The 16,033-nt window shown below is 47.7% G+C and overlaps 2 protein-coding genes across 2 annotated transcripts; both read right to left on the bottom strand.

The window, feature by feature from the left end:
- Positions 1-2,235: 2,235 nt before the first annotated feature.
- On the bottom strand, positions 2,236-9,434 carry amh (anti-Mullerian hormone). The gene is made up of 5 exons (XM_007898709.2): positions 8,504-9,434; positions 7,483-7,664; positions 6,252-6,372; positions 4,067-4,235; positions 2,236-3,299 (listed from the first exon to the last, which is right to left on the bottom strand). Exons 1-5 carry the CDS (start codon positions 9,090-9,092, stop codon positions 2,339-2,341), a joined length of 2,022 nt encoding a protein of 673 aa, XP_007896900.2. The 5' UTR covers positions 9,093-9,434; the 3' UTR covers positions 2,236-2,338.
- On the bottom strand, positions 9,182-15,687 carry sf3a2 (splicing factor 3a, subunit 2). The gene is made up of 10 exons (XM_042342862.1): positions 15,560-15,687; positions 14,476-14,630; positions 14,240-14,311; positions 13,842-13,888; positions 12,815-12,924; positions 12,302-12,351; positions 11,595-11,735; positions 11,384-11,452; positions 9,841-10,707; positions 9,182-9,298 (listed from the first exon to the last, which is right to left on the bottom strand). Exons 2-10 carry the CDS (start codon positions 14,599-14,601, stop codon positions 9,182-9,184), a joined length of 1,599 nt encoding a protein of 532 aa, XP_042198796.1. The 5' UTR covers positions 14,602-14,630; positions 15,560-15,687.
- Between the last annotated feature and the right edge of the window lie 346 nt (positions 15,688-16,033).

Raw genomic sequence — 16,033 nt, 5'->3', positions numbered from 1 at the left:
TTTAGCGCGCGCCTCTCCTCGCGCACGGCAGAGCCCCAGAGCACCGTTGCCTCCGATCCCAACTGCGTCCAAATGCTGGGGCCGGTAGCTATTTTGAGTAACAAGACTGCAGGACACGGCTCAGCAATTTCTCCACTAGGAATAGGGCGAGAGGGTGGGAAAGGCACGTTAAAACGTGAAGGCGTTGAAATCAAGTCAACGCTGCTACGTTGGCAAACGTGGCAGATTATCTGCACCTACAAGACGAACGATGAATTATAGTTACATTTGATATAGAGCTCTGAGATGAGATGGAGGGCGCTGTATAAGTGCAAGTTGTTGCTGTATAGCGCCTTTCATGTGGGCGTTGCACTGTAGGGTCAAGCCCTTGTGTCCTGTGAGTCCAAGTCCGCACGTGGGGGTCGAACCCACAATCTTCTGACATGGAGGAGAGAGTGCTACCTACTGAGCCGAGCTGACACCAGTTCTTTTCAGCGCGCGTGTGGTGTGAGTGTGTGTGTGTGGGTGAGTGCGCTTGAGTGTGAGTGCATGTGTGAGTGCGCCCGCGAATGTATGGGTGCGTGCGTGCGTGTGTGTGTGAGTGTATGTGTGAATGAGTGTGCGTGAGTGCGTGTGAGAGCGAGAGGGAAGAGGGGTTGGTGCTTTGACGGCTTTTTCTCAATGTTTTCTCTTTATATCGCACATCGTGCGTGTAGTATTGCAGTCTGGAGAAAATAGCTCGCTTTTGTGCGCAAGCGCGGGCGTACGATGCCTTGTATTTTCGGACGTCTGTCACATTGAAACCGCAGCATCATCAGAATCCGAGCGGGCCTGAATGGTGCGAATCCTGAACCCGAAACAGATGAGGATTAACTCCACTCGGATGGAATTGGAGTCGGGTCAAGATCTGGAGCGCAATCCTAACTAATCAACTAACTGGCTATCTAACCACTCCCGGTGCAAGGAGGTGCGTCAAAAGTTTCTCAAGGTTTATTTTTAGGTCGTGCACTGCAATCAGCCGGGTTCTGTCCGTGCGTTGATATAAAATACCTTTCGACTCTAACACGCCTCTCACGTCTGTGGTGAACCTATCGCTTTTCACACTGTCAAATGGAGGCACCAGGAACGATGAGGCAAGTTGCGGAACCCAGAGGGTGTGTCGGGTTTAACTGCTGGAGTCTCACCAGCTAAGACTGCACGGTTTGGCTTTGAGGGCACTGTCTGGCCATCTTTCCGTTGCTTGTCCGGCGAGGACCACCCCTCCCCGTGAGGGCTTTGCCTTGCAAGCCAGATTCCTATTTACATCACTTGACTTGAAGCCCTGAAGTAGCGTCAATCCAAATTGACCGCATTTTATCAGAGAGCCCTAACCATTTTCTTACACCGGCGCAGGTCTGTATGTCCGCGCGATGTGCAGAAAATAAGGTTAAATACCTGCAGTTTAATTCGGAAACAAATTACAGGTGTTTGTGTATATTAAACTCATGGCATTTTCATCAGCAATTATTGGGTTTCGAAGCTTTTGTGCGCGGGATTTATGGCGACATTAACAAAAAATGTTCCTTTTTTGCCTGTTAAGTACTTAGTTACATAAACTGCATTCTCTAACTCAGTTCGAATGAATCCAAAGAAACACTGACAATGTTAAGTGAAGTTTTATTGACACTCTACCACTGGAAAATAATGTAAAGTACAAATCGTAGATGCAATAAAAGTCAATTTGTATCATTGCGCTTACTTACAAAGAATAATAATTACGTTAAAAAAAAAGACATTTACAGTGTCGCCTACTTTAAACAATTAATTCTTCCCTCTCCTTGTTTAAGTGGAGTCCTGTAGCTCAGTGGTTAGAGCACTCGCTTTGCAAGTGAGAGACCTGGGTTCAATTCCCGGCAGAGGGTGAAACCTTGGGCAAGTTTCCTTACTCCACACAGAGCCTAATAATAATCCCTCCAAAAACAAAACTATAATAAATTGGTCATTTTCAATCTACGACTGTTTGTGGGACATCGCTGTGCGCAATTGGCCGCCGCGTTCGCCCACAAATATACAGTCAATTCACTTTACAGTATATTCTGTGAAGCGCTTTGAGACGTCGAGAAGACGTGAAAAGCGCAATATCAAATGCAAGGATATTATTATTATTATTATTAAGTGCCTCAAGCTCGGAGTGAGGGGGGGAGGGGGTGGAGTTGGGGGGTGTGGAGGTGTTGGCAAGGGTGGTGGGGGGGGGGGGGAGAAAAAAAAAAACCACACACACACGCGCGCACGAGAGATTTGAGACGCGTTGACCAAAGGAATGGCCGTTTTTTTTGGACGCCCGGCAGAGAGAGCTATCGAGGGCGAAGAAATATCTGCGTCATCTGCACTTGCAGTCCTCGGCCACCATGTTCTTGTATATCGTGATCTCACTGCTGTGGTCGCTCACGACAGCCAGCAGCAGCTCAGAATATTCCACAGGGACGCAGCAGGGCTCCCGCTTGGTGGGCAGTCCTTGCTCTTGCATCTTGATGAGGAGGACCACGTGGTTGGAGACGTTCCCGATCAAGGGAACCCTGCAGGGCCCCACGCAGTTGTGGATGTTGTACAACTTGGGGATCAGAATCCAGTCGTAAGACAAGCGCTCGAAGTCGATGCTCAGCTCCTCCAGTTTGCACACCGACCGGTTCCCGGCACTCCTGTTCTGGCGGAAAAGCTTCTGCTTCTTGTCCCAGAAGGTCTTCACCGTCTGCAGCGTCTTCAGCAGCAGGAAGGTGTGGTAGGTCTTCTGCTTGCGGTTCCTCTCCCTTTGGCCGGGCTTGGGAGCGTCGCCGACCCGGGTCGGGACCTGGGGGACCTGGGGGAGAGGGAACGGGTAGTTGCACTGATTCAAAAGGTATCTCAGCTTCTTCAAGACCTTCTCCTTCTGAAACACGGGAATCGCCAGGACTTGTGCGATCACGCCCTGCATCTTGGTGAGGAAGAGCCGCTGGATCTTCTCCTCCTGCTTCCTGCTCTCGCCACTGTTCTCCCCCGATGTGTCCTCGAGAAACACCTCGGCGTTCTCCGGCAACAGGAACACTAGAGGCTCCTCTAACTCCACCAGCAGCTCCAGCGCATAAATGTTGGAGATGTTCAGGGACTGGTGAGGAAGACTCTCGATGGTTTCCTTGTCCAGGTGGAATATAGACTTGGAGCGCCAGTCAGTGGAGTAATCCAGCACCATGTTCAGGAAGCTGTTGAGATGCCGCAGGAAGTCACGCGGGGATACACGGCCCGAGGGCCCTGGGTGATGGAGCAGGTCTGACACGTCCCAATCGCTCTCCGTTCTGGAGGCTCGTCTGAAAATAAAATAAAGAGACCGGATTGGAGCTGGCGGTGGATTTATGCACATTCAAATCCATGAGATTGGCGAAGAGGATCTCGCCTGTGTTACTCGATATAGAAAGTATCACTGAATTCTAACCATGACTCAGTAATTCTTTCATTAGCACTAGATAATATTATTATTATTATAATAAATAGTAGCCGATTTCAAATGGATTTCGGTAGCAAATTGCTCTTGTGACTTGAGCTGCTTTCACAGCAAGTCACACGTAAGTCAGGATGGACCCCAGTGTTTGGAGCGATGAGCGACAATGAGGTAAGACTCAGACGGGACCTTATAGAGGTGAATAGGATTCGAACTGGGACTGAGAGAGTAAACCCAGTACCGCGCTTTCAGATGTGCCAAGACAAGACACAGGTTCAGGAACGTCAAAGGGAATTCATAATAGACTCCAACTCTACCTGGAGGGTATTGGAATGGGACACCAGGAAGGAGGTGGTTCGATACAATAGAATATACTCCAGTACAAATAACATTTCTAGAGTGCCTTTCACGTCTGGAGGATGTCCTAAAGGGCTTAAGCGAGTGATTCAACCCAGGACACTGGGACTCCTTTAAGAAACAGCTTGTGACGTGTGGGTATAAAATAATAATCCTTGCATTTGATACAGCGCCTTATAACATCATTGAGACGTCTCAAAGCGCTTCACAGGACGAGATCAAATGAGCCAAAGTGTCTTCTTCACCCTGAGCCTCTCTGGCGATGCTATGGAGACTTACTTGTCCAGGGACAGTTGAGTGGTCGCGTCTTGTAGAGTATTGCAGGAGGGCTGCAGGGTGGGTTTCCTTTTCCGGGTGAGCAGATACAGAGCCGGAGTCATCCTGGTGAAGCGCTTCTCATCCAGGCCGAAAAGCAGTTGCTGGAGCCTCTCCTTCACGGGCCGGGTACCTGACGAACAATCACAGCCAGCGAACAGGGGACGTTTCACTTACACTAAACCCCAGATGCCCACCACGAACAGTCATTACTCACAGCGATTACAGAGGAGCGATGCCCCCCCCCCCCCCACCCCACCGCATGAACCAATTTGAACCCAAACCAAAGACACACACACACAGCGATTACAAACTGTCTGCCTGACCTGACGCGGACTGAGTGCTGTCCATCATCCCAAAGGTACCTAGAGTTACGTAGAGTGATACAGACCGGAAACAGCCCATTCGGCTCAACTAGTCGATACTCCACACGCTATACAAAAGTTTTGATAGCTAATTTTTACCCGTCTGCGTGAGCGTGATTTTCTAGGGGTTCCGAACCACACGCGGACTCGCGGTTTTATGAGTTAACAGCCCGTTTCAAACACAACACAATTAAATGTTGGTGACAATCCGAGTCCGACAGTCGTAATCGGAAAGGGGCGAACGGAAGCGAAGGCAGTGATTTCTTCACACTTCGAGCTGTTAATGCATTGGAGGCGACTGCCATCTAGTGGGACGAGCCCTGACTTGCTTCGGTGGTCAAAAAGAGAATGAACGTCACAGGGGTTGGTTTGGACGGGGGGATAAAAAAAGCCCCTTAGGCCCATCTGATCTCACCCCCTCCAGCACACCCTCCCTACCCAGGTCACATCACAGCATCGAGTTGTACTTTTTTAAACGAGTTCCCCCTGTCCTGGCCCTCACCCAAACCCCCCACCACCGGCAAACTGTTCCAGCCATCAATTACCATCTGGGAAAAGAAATACTTCCTGGCGTCTGTCCTGAAATAGTCATTTTGCGACTCGAAACCCGAGTCCTCTTGTTCTACTGTCTCTTGGCGAATCCCAATGATGGCAGAGGGTGTAGGAAAGGGAGGGGGAGAGGTGTGGAAGGGGAGTGGTGGGGGGGGCGGAGGGGTGCGGAACAAACAATGAGTTGTGGTTTAAGCTGAACAGACCAGGAAGATCGCAGGCTCTAGACACGGTCTGTGTTGAGTTGGCTGGTCTCAGATGGAAGAGGAGGCATATGGATAATAATAATAATAATAACAACCAAAACAACATGGATCCACTCCATTTTAGCATCAAATCTGATCCCTCTCCCCAAGACACTCACTATGAGACCTCAGCACAAGCCATCTGCTCACGTGCGTTCACAATTAGCTTAAGTACAGCCCCATAATACACACGAGTTCACTCGCAGATCACAAAACAGACCGATGTTTATCTGAGGGATTGTTGGCCAGGACACCAGGAGAAACTCCTTTCTCTCTTTTCGAATAGCGCTACAGGATCTTTAACGTCCGTCTGAACAGACCTCAGATTCTGGGACATCTGCTGTTTTGTCTGGAGAATATTTTCAAAAGTACAGTTAGGGTCAAGTTCACTCCTAAGCGAACAAAAGTAAATGATTGCATTTCAGAATGCTGATAACCACTCACCAGGTGTCTTGCTTTCAAAACATGCCCCCACCCCCATTCCCCGCTCCCCCCCCGCCCCCAAAAAGTATTAGATAAGATTATTTTCTGTTATAATAATCCTTGCATTTGATACAGCGCCTCATCACATCTTCGAGACGTCTCAAAGCGCTTCACAGAATATACTGTAAAGTGAATTGACTGTATATTTTGTGGGCGAAATGCGGCAGCCAATAATTGAGGGTGTGGAACGAGTGACCAAATTATTATTATTATTATTATTATTTTTGGAGGGATTATTACCCCCGGAAAAGCGATCCGCCGATCGACTAACAACCGGGTTCCCACTTTCTGCAAGGTAAACACAGGCGTGTGGAGTAAGGAAACTTGCCCAAGGTTTCGCTCTGCCGGGAATTGAACCCAGGTCCTCTCGTTGCGAGGCAAACACACTAACCACTGAGCTACAGGACTCCACTGTTATACTAAGAGTTAGCAGGGCATCCCAAAGCGCTTTGCAGGATTTACTGCAAAGGGAAGTGACTGTGTGTTTTGTGTGAGCAAATTACTCACCGTTGGAGAGAGAGCTGATTTTTAAAGACACCTCAAAGCAGAGTTGCCCATCGGAGTGTTTTCCAGGAATTCCTTGAACGTTAAGGATGACGTATTTCGTCTGCTCATAAAAGCACACGGTCTGGACAGAAGATCTCAGCGTTAGTTATAATAATAATAATCCTTGCATTTGATATAGCGCCTTATCACGTCGTCGAGACGCCTCTAAGACGTCAGGGTATTTTGTGGGCGAAACGCGGCAGCCAATTACGCACAGCAATTATTTTCTGCCAGTTAGGATTTGCAGAAAGCAGTCATGGAATTCCTCAAGTTTAAATTTTAAATATAAGTTTTAAATAGAAAATTTAAATTGTAAAAGTTTAAATATTTGCTCATGTAACCCCCGGCTTCCTTATAAACAGCCCTCGTTTTGAAGCCAGTTTTTTTGTAAATACATTGAATTTACCCGTGGAGTAAATCCAGGTCTTGGGTGGTTCAGTATGACAGTGAAACTCAAGTGATATTTTGAGTCACTCCTCATTTCTCATCACACTTGCAGGAAATGCAGAAAGATTCACTGCACCTTGAACAAAAGGGCATTGAAATTTGGATCAAATGTAAACGGACAGAATGAAATTAAAAAGTAAAATCCAAGGGGGAGAACTGCACTGTGAAAGCAAGCTAATCTGGCAGCCTAGATAGAAGCTAAAAATAACACGCAGCCAACTCTTTCACGATGTTAAAGTGGAGCAGAGACTAAGTGCAATTAATTTAAATGGCCCAAAGGATAATAACTGTTGCATTCGACATCGGGCCTTATCATGTTGTTGAGTCGGCCGAAAGCACTTCGCAGAATATATTGTAATGTGGATTGGCTGTGTATTTTGTGGGCGAAACACGGCAGCCAATTGCACACAATTGTGTTCAGGCTTTGCTGTTTTGGAGGGATTATTCACCCTCCAATCGACTGACAACTGGGTTCCTACTTAGTGCATGTAATCAGAGACTGGAAAGATCCTGACTTAAAGGGGTTAGCAATTGATAGCCAATGCGGTCATTCTCGCTTGTACAAGCTCCACAGAGTAATGAACACTATTAAGGGTTTACCCAGATAACAGGAGACAGCACTGATACAAATACAAATGTATGCTAAGTAGAAAGGTGACAGTGTGATGAATCGTGGGGCGAGAGTGCGTTTCTCTTTTAAAATTAAAGTTTCTGATTGTTTCAATGGGATAAATAAAAAGCTCACCTGGTGCTCGTCCAGCTGAAGCTCAGCGAATCTGAATCCTTCTCTGTTTTCGAAGAAATAATCCTGCCTTTGCCCAAGATAAAAGACAAGAAGAGACATTTCTGAGTCATCCATCGGCTGGTCCAAATCCCATTGATACGCCGTCTTAAACTGGAGCTGGAGGTTGTGCTCTTTCCAGTTCACTGTTTGGAAGCAGAAGCGGAGACTCAAGTAACTAACAACACAATACAATTTACACTTTCATGTCGGGAGGACATCTCAAAGCGCTCGTCACTGCTGGCTGGGTTTTTACACGTTCAGGAAATTAATTAAGGTTCGGGCAGGAATCAGTGACAATTTGTGTTATGTAAATAGCGAGAATGATAACTCTGGGTTTACCTGAGCTGCCATTGTAAACGCAGGGATGATAGAGTCACCGATGAAACAGGCGGCTTGGAAATAGTCAGGGTGCAGTATTTATTTTCAAGAAAAAGCAACATTATAAAAGGATCAGAAATATCAAACTGCAACCAAATACCTGTCCTAGTTTATCCCGAATGTTTATCATGTTACAATCTTAGTTCTTATAAGGAACGGACACCAATTCTGCCCCGTTTGTTGAACCGCAGCACCTGCCTAGCCTGACCTTATCCATGCCAACTACAGAAAACAATCCTCTGAGTTAACTGCCACACAAGGATCAAGTGGTTTCTGAGGCTCACAGCTTGGGAGCTGAATAACACTGACACTCGTTTTGTGATATAATAATATTAATCACACTGCTCTTTTTGCAGCGGTTAAAGTGTTGATTTTGCAGGAAATAAATTGTGGTTGGAACACACGAGCTGCAGGTAAATCAGGTCTACCTGTCCACTTTTTAAAAAGCGGTTACGACGACGGGGGTTAATTTCCACCGCTGCGGTGGACGTGGACCGAAATCTACTCAGAAATAGTCCCGTATCTTTTAGCGTAGATCACAAAGGCCACATGTTAAAAACCCGTGAGCTACAAACGACATCTACAAACGATCTCGGCTGCTTACTTTCGGAAAGGTGCAGCACCGTCAGTCTCACCACTTGCGCCCCGGCTTCCAGGTGAAGAGCGAGATTAGTGAGAGAGGGCAAAGCGCTTTGATTCGACGAATCTGAGCAGATGCCAAACCTAGCCATGTGGCCGTCGCTGTACTGACGCACGTCTTCGATGAACCCCCGTTCGTACCCAGTAACAAGGCCGACTATCTCCACAGGGTTCGGCCTCCGGTCGCTCCCTCCGGCCATGTGTAACCTACAAACCGGCTCCTCAAAGCCACCCAGGACCCGGCGGCGTGAATGATAGTCGTACTGTTCGGAGAATGTATCCGAACGGTAATCCCGACTCCTATTTGCAACGGTCGAAGGTCCCTGGTCTTCGTTTGAAGGTGGCGAGATTTCGTGTGTCGGGGAACGTGACTTTCTATCGAACTCGTAGTTTGCTTCAGTCCCAGCTGGATTGAAATGGGAACTCTCCTCTGCATGACTCTGACTGACGCTCGGATCATCGGCGCTCTCTACCCTGGTGCTCAGTTCTATGGGAAGCGGAGCCGTTAGCGAGAGAGACAACTGAGAAACTAAAAGAACCAAAAGAGTTTTCATCTTTGATCTGGAGTTTGTTGAATTGACCAGAGGAATTCAGCGCAGGAGTCCAGCTTGCGCCTGGCGGAGATTGAGCCTTTCTGACTGTGTTACATTAAAGTTGGCAAAGGAGCGTACAAGTTGATATTGGAACAAAAGGTGACCTTGTGTTTTGCTTTCGTGGATTGCACAAGTTGCCAACTAAGCTTTGGCTCCGCATTCTTTGGCTTGCGGGGTTATCAGGAGCAGAGTGGGAAGGGTCTAAACTCACAGTGTCATGTCTACTCCTCCTCGTCCCATTGATGAAATAAGGCAGGCGCTTCAATCAATAAATGTGCCCTGGACTACCGCAGACCTGCCTGGCTCAGGCACTGACTGAATCTCCAACCTCACCAAAGTCGTCTCTATTACTTCACTCTCCCTTTCCCAGGTGTGTCACCGTGGAATTAATTCCACCCCTGAAAACTACACTTACTTATTTATCTCTCTCTCTCTCTTTGCCCACCCCGATAAAGCTAGTCAACAATAGGTCACAAAGTTAAATGCCATTTACAAATAACAACCCTTGCATTTGCCGTAGTGCTTATTGGATTGAAGCACTTCTGTTCAATTCAGTAGGTAAGACACACACACACACAGACAGACACAGAGAACTGTTGGGGATGAAAAAGGCTTTAATTAAAGTTGGAAGTCTTGAAGAACCACTGTCATGTTTATGCAAACATGACCGCCCACAAAACAAATTTAAGACTGAACTACAAAAGTTTACACAACGCTGAGATGCAATATTCCAAAATGTGTCAGTTAGTGGGAGGTGGGGGAGGCGGGGGAACTCCAGGTGGGGGAACGCCAGGGGGGGAACGCCGGGCGGGGGAACGCCGGGCGGGGGAACGCCAGGTGGGGGAATGCCGGGTGGGGGAAGAGGTGCGGGCGGGATGGAGGGAGCCGGGGCAGCTTCGGTGGGCAGTGGCGGCCGCACCATGGGGGGAAGTGGAGCGGGTGGGGGAATTTGAGGAGTGGGGGGCATCTGTGGTGGTGGCCCTGGGGGTGCAGGGCCACCAGGAGGCATTGGCGGGGGTACAGGAGCATTGGGTGGCATGGGAGCGCCAGGTGGTAGAGGGCCGCTGGGTGGCATTGGGGGCATGGGGCCGCTTGGGGGCATGGGGCCGCTTGGCGGCATGGGGCCGCTTGGCGGCATGGGGCCGCTTGGCGGCATGGGGCCGCTAGGGGGCATGGGGCCGCTAGGGGGCATGGGGCCGCTAGGGGGCATGGGGCCGCTAGGGGGCATGGGGCCGCTAGGGGGCATGGGGCCGCTAGGGGGCATGGGGCCGCTAGGGGGCATGGGGGCATTGGGTGGTACTGGTGCATTGGGTGGCATTGGACCCCCATGTGACATGGGCCCACCGTGACCCCCGTGTGACATGTGACCGCTAGGGGGCAAGGGTGGCATGGGAGGCATTGGCATGCCGCCGGGGCGAGGAGGGGGTGGCATTGGCTCTGACGGCGGGGGTCCTCTGGGGGGCATGCCGTTCATCAGGGGCGGAGGCGGGGGTCTGGGTTTCATCCCCGGGGGCCCCATGGGCAGACTCTGTGGCGGTAACGGTTTCTCCATCTTGAAATGGAACTGAAGGAAAAACTGGAGGGAAAGCACAGAACCGATGAGATCAAGACACAACTCTCCGGACACCTTACGTTACAGCACAAGAAGCTCCTGTTTGTGAACTTCATCAAGGAAACTGCATACATGTAAACAATCTATTGATATATATTTAACTATACGCACACCCACTATTATACACACACACACACACACTCACGCAAAGCATTCACTTCAGCAACAAACCGATTTTCAAAGATTCCAATTGATATTTCAATATTTTGGCAAGAGTCGAAAATATGAATTATTGGAGAAACTCAAATGGTTTGAGGTTTTGTTGGGGGGTTGGGGAGGGGAGGGGGAGAAGAGAAATAGGAGAGAGAAAGGAGAGGCAACGACAATTTAACACAGTGTCTTTCGTGTCTCAAAATGCTTCACACAACTGAGGGTGGGCAATTAGGAAGATGAAGGTTGGTGGGGAGGGAATTGAGGAGGCTATGTAGACGGAAGCTGTTGGCGTGCAATCTTGTCTTAGATAATTCATGTTCACATAGATCTTAAACGCACTTATGCACTGGATAAGGTACAATTGTAAGATGTGTTAATTACACAAGAGATGTGCTCAGTTTGTGCTGACCTTACTCAAGTGCACTAACAAGTGCAGGTTGTTTCAGGTTGTTTATTAAATCAAGTGTGTGCGTAAAAAAAAAAATACCTGTTTGGTTTCTCTGTTCCAGTGGGTCCAAAATTTACCTTCAACCTTATCAATTTCTCGACTCGGTACCTGTGGAAAAAATAAAATGAATGATGGGTTTGTCAACGTGGAGTAAAAATAAGGGCCTCTGAGACACTACCCTGAGTGGAGGGCGCTATACAAGTGCAAGTTGTTGTACTGTTGGGTTTCAGTGACTTGGTTTTAACGATACCTTAAACGAAATGGTCTCATACGGCTCGGCAGCAAACAGCAGGTACTGCCAGCGCCTGTCCGGGGGCTCGATTCTCTGCTCGTAGGCTGACATGAAGCGATGTCGGGGCGCCACGGTCTCAGCAATTTCAGGGTAATCGATCTGTGGGTTTCGAATAAAAACAAAACGCACAGAATTAGGATCGGCGGGACACCTCTGTGGCTGCCTTTCCAAAACTTCCAGGTTTCCAAAACTGGAAACAGCTTTTTGAGGAGGGGAAAAAAAACAAACAGAAGTGTGGGTAAAATCTTCAAAAGAGATTGTATGATACAGTAAAACCCACGCAAGTCTGCTCTGTATAAATAGTATAATCGCCTAAGCAGTACACCTGCCCAAGTCCAGTTCAAGAGTTACATTCTATGCAAGTTTGACATAACTCATACTTTGCATAAGTCATATTAAATGTCTGGTCCCAACTTATGTGAGGTTTATTGTGTAACAGATATTCTTAATTGCAAAACCCCACAGAAATCTGCGACTTATGATCAGCAATATATTGAATTACGCCATCATTTATTTATACCTGTACATAGCATGCCGACACCCAGATGAAATAGCTGCACTCTCACATGGACTTCAAAGGCTAATCCTGACCCCACCCCAAAGAGAGAGATTTGCGAGCAAGGCTTCCTGATTAGTTGGTGTAAGGGGAGCACAGTGCACATTACCTGAAAAAGAAGACTTTGTTGTCCTACTTCTGCATCCCTCTGTTTGGTGACTGGAAAAAAATTACAATCATGTTTACTCTGACCAATCTCAAAAATGTACAAGATAATAATACTTGCAATGATACAGCACATATTTTACATCATTGCGTTACATATTAACTGCTGCTGCAGTAACATGTAGTGACTGTGTATTTGTAGGCGAACATGGCAGCCAATTTACACACAGCAATGACCCACAAACAGCCATGAAGTGAGTGACCAACTGTACTTGGGGGACTGTTGGCCAGGATACTGGGCGATAGAAACTCCCTTCTCTTCTTGAGCTGTGCCATGAAATCGGAACAGGCAGACGAGACCCTGGTTAACCTTTGCTGGTTAACCCATTGATCTCATCCCTCCAAATATTGACACATCACATCAAAGACTGATGATTTTAAATAACGACAACTTGTATTTATGTAGTGCCCTTCAGCACGGGGCATAAAGCGTCTCAGATGGTTTATGTATACATACCTTTGTAGCCTGGCCGACCGATTTTCACAAACTTTTTCACTTCCACTTTAACTTTCTCTGGAGCGGGCTGTGCTGGTGCTTCTTTAGCCTCTTTGGCAGCTCGTCGAGCACTGAAGTAAAAAGCACAACCGACATAATTAATTGGTTGAAACCTGATTAATCACAATTAATCGGTTGAAGTCCTGTGCACGCTGCTTTTTGCCCACTGCTTCATTCTGAATGGTGCTGGATGTTGCCCACTTTGTCAAAACCACAGAAGCAATCCCCGTCGTTCCATTCCAGTTGTGGCACATCAATACACTAATGTGTACACCACAGGCCCTCCCTTCCTCACCCCCACCCACCCCCGGATTAGGGAGTTTCGGCAAACAAATATTCTTCATAAATAAATATATCAATTAAATGTCTCAAGTCTTCAAGACAAGCTGCAGATGTCGAGTTCCTCACTTGAAAGGCAAACTAGAATCTCCCGTAACAGATCGCAACAGCAACTCAAATCGGAATTCCTCTCATGCCCTCCCAAGCAAAAACTATTAATATATTTATGAGAACACTTGATACATACATGAGGGAGAATTGAATAGAGGGGTATAGGGGAGGAGAATAAGAGTGGGGAGGGGGTTCATGTGGAGGACAAACACCAGCATGGATTGGTCGGGCCGAATGGCCTGTTTCCTTGCTGTATCATTCAATGCAAGCTCAAAGACAGAGCTCCGCTTCTCCAAATGCAGATTTGAAGGCTATATTTGCCCAGTAGAAGTAAACAAGAGGCTCCTTTGATCACCAGACTAGGATTTTCTACCTCTTCCCTGCTATTAATGCCAACTGCATGAACTTTCAGAACATTACTGACGGACAGTATTCCCAATAAGCAGACTTTATAATCATTATAGGCAACCTCATCAGTCTCGTCTACCGGATTGACCATTATTTCCCAGAGGGAAAGAATTCCATAATACATGAAGGGGAGCTCCTTCTCAGAGGCACATTGACAACCCTCATAGCAAATAAAGGGTTTTATGCTTACAGGTTGGTCTGATGTTTTTTCCCTTGCGTGTGTGCCAGGTAACTACCCTGCAAAAACAATTAAAAACAGGATATGAATCAAGACAAATGGAAAAATCTTCAGTAGTTCATTTTTATGCAGCTAGGTGTCCTGACCCCAGCTCGAGTGTGAAATGCTGTACACTGTCTAGCGCCTTGGGACGTCCTCCCAATGTAAAAGGCGCTATACAAATGTAATCTTGTCGTTGTTGATGGAATCCATCCCCTTCCCCTCCCCCCGCGCCAGTAATATAAATGTTAAAGTTCTTAAAAGATTCAGACAGCGAACAACAATGAATACTATTTCACAGCTTTATCTTTTATGCTAACATTATAAAAGCAGGTCTTCAGTTGCCAAGGAATCGACTCGCTCTTACTTACCTCATTATTGTGCAGTGTCAAGCAAAGTTTACATTCGTAAGAACCCAAGTGATTTTTCATGAAATAAGGATCCTACAAAAGGCAGGAGAACGAGAATCAGAATCAAAATGAAATATCTGACAATGTAACTGGAAACGGGTCGACATGATGGACCGAATGGCATTACGTTACATTCTGGGCTGTCGTTTTTTTTCTCTCTGGGGAAACGCAAATCAAACAACTATCAAAAGTCCCACCTTGTTTATATCGATGGTTTCCAAGGCTAACTGCCGGAGTCGCTCCCTCCGATCTCGATTGCTTTCGGAGGAAGAAGCGACCCCTCCGCTCCCTGTTTTCCCTCCAGGTCGATGCTGGAAATCCATGGCTACCGCTGGGGCTCAAAACAAAATCCCTGAGGAAGAATTTAATAACAGAAAGCCACGTTAGAACCAGAAAGCTTTAAAATTGCTTCCCCCCCACCCACCAAAAAAAAATGATAGGAACTCTTTTCAGTTTTTTTTAAAACATATTTCTCGAACCATCCACTCGGTGGTCACAGTTTAAATGTAAATTGTACAATTGTAACTGTAGAGTTTTTAATCAATTTGCCAATATATTGTCGGAAAACCTGCACAACACACTTGCGCGTCACGAAAGCTCAAGCCCTCAATCACCCCAAAACTCCCACCCACCCCCAGACCCCTTCACCCACCCACCCCCACACTTCCTTCAAAGCCTCCTCTCTATCTCTCTCTCTCTCTCTCCTCCTCCCTATCATCCGCTTTGTGGCTGCTTGTGGGACGCTCCTGTGCGCAATCCTGCTGCCCGCGCTCGCCCACAAAATGCACAAGTCGTTCCATTTCACGGAAAGACCCTGTGAAGCGTTCCGAGACCTTCCTTCCAACATGATGAGGCGCTGCTCCAAATGCAAGGATTAGCATTATCTAATGCCTGCCTCGCTCAGCCTCTCCTCTGTCTCTCCCTCTCTCTCTTTCTACCTCTCTCTCTCTCTCTCCCTCTTTCTACCTCTCTCTCTCTCTCTCCCTCTTTCTACCTCTCTCTCTCTCCCTCTTTCTACCTCTCTCTGTCTCTGACACACACACACACACTCATTCACATTCTCTCTCTCTCTCTCTACTTCTCTCTCTCTCTCGCTTTCGACCTCTCTCTCTCTCTCTCACACACACACACTCACCTTCACTCTCTCTTTCTCTCTCTCTACTTATCACTCTTTCTACCTCTCTCTGTCACACTCACCCTCTCCCCGTCTGTTTCTCACTCCTCACCTCCCTCCCTCTCCCTCCCTCCTCCGCCACTCTCCCCTCCTCTCGCTCCCCTTACCCTCGGTTCTCCTTCCCCCTCCTCTCCAAACACCCTCTTCCGAGTCACTCCCGCACAGGTTGGCGCTCAGGGCTCCTGCACCGGAAGAGAGGCGGCGCGCGCCGGATGTGTCGCGTCGACTTCAACGTCATCGACGGGTCCGTCCTTCCGTCCGTCGCCTCAATTGGGTGGGGTTTGTGTGCGTGCGTGTGTGGGGGGTGGTGGCTGTCCACGAAGACGCCTGATGGAAAAAAAACCGACTCACTTTTTTAAAAAAAACCACACACACACATATGATATCATTCTTTATTTATTAATGTATTGACATATTATTATTAAAAAAAAACATGTTGTTTCCCTCCTCCTCTCCCTCTCTCCCTTCCTCCTACCCCACCGCCACCACCGCCTTATTTTTTTTAATTAATGGCGTCAAACACAAACCCTCACTCCCTCCCTCCCTCCCTCGAGCGAGTGACACACTTGGCTGTGACCTGA

This window comes from Callorhinchus milii, unplaced genomic scaffold, assembly GCF_018977255.1.
Source record: "Callorhinchus milii isolate IMCB2004 unplaced genomic scaffold, IMCB_Cmil_1.0 Scaffold21, whole genome shotgun sequence".
NCBI classification, from domain to species: domain Eukaryota; kingdom Metazoa; phylum Chordata; class Chondrichthyes; order Chimaeriformes; family Callorhinchidae; genus Callorhinchus; species Callorhinchus milii.
The sequence above is the reverse complement of the archived record's forward strand: the minus strand, read 5'-3'. Positions and strand labels throughout refer to the sequence as shown.

Bases quoted from the DNA above. Each gene is read 5' to 3' on its own strand.
- sf3a2 (XM_042342862.1), bottom strand. From the start codon at position 14,601: ATGGATTTCCAGCATCGACCTGGAGGGAAAACAGGGAGCGGAGGGGTC. The intron at 13,889-14,239 runs GTAAGTAAGAGC...TTGTTTTTGCAG, and splicing joins TGACACTGCACAATAATGAG to GGTAGTTACCTGGCACACAC. The intron at 12,352-12,814 runs GTATGTATACAT...ATTTTTTTCCAG, and splicing joins CGGTCGGCCAGGCTACAAAG to TCACCAAACAGAGGGATGCA.
- amh (XM_007898709.2), bottom strand. From the start codon at position 9,092: ATGAAAACTCTTTTGGTTCTTTTAGTTTCTCAGTTGTCTCTCTCGCTA. The intron at 6,373-7,482 runs GTGAGCTTTTTA...TCTTCTGTCCAG, and splicing joins TTCAGCTGGACGAGCACCAG to ACCGTGTGCTTTTATGAGCA. The intron at 4,236-6,251 runs GTGAGTAATTTG...ATTGTTCGTCAG, and splicing joins AATCAGCTCTCTCTCCAACG to GTACCCGGCCCGTGAAGGAG.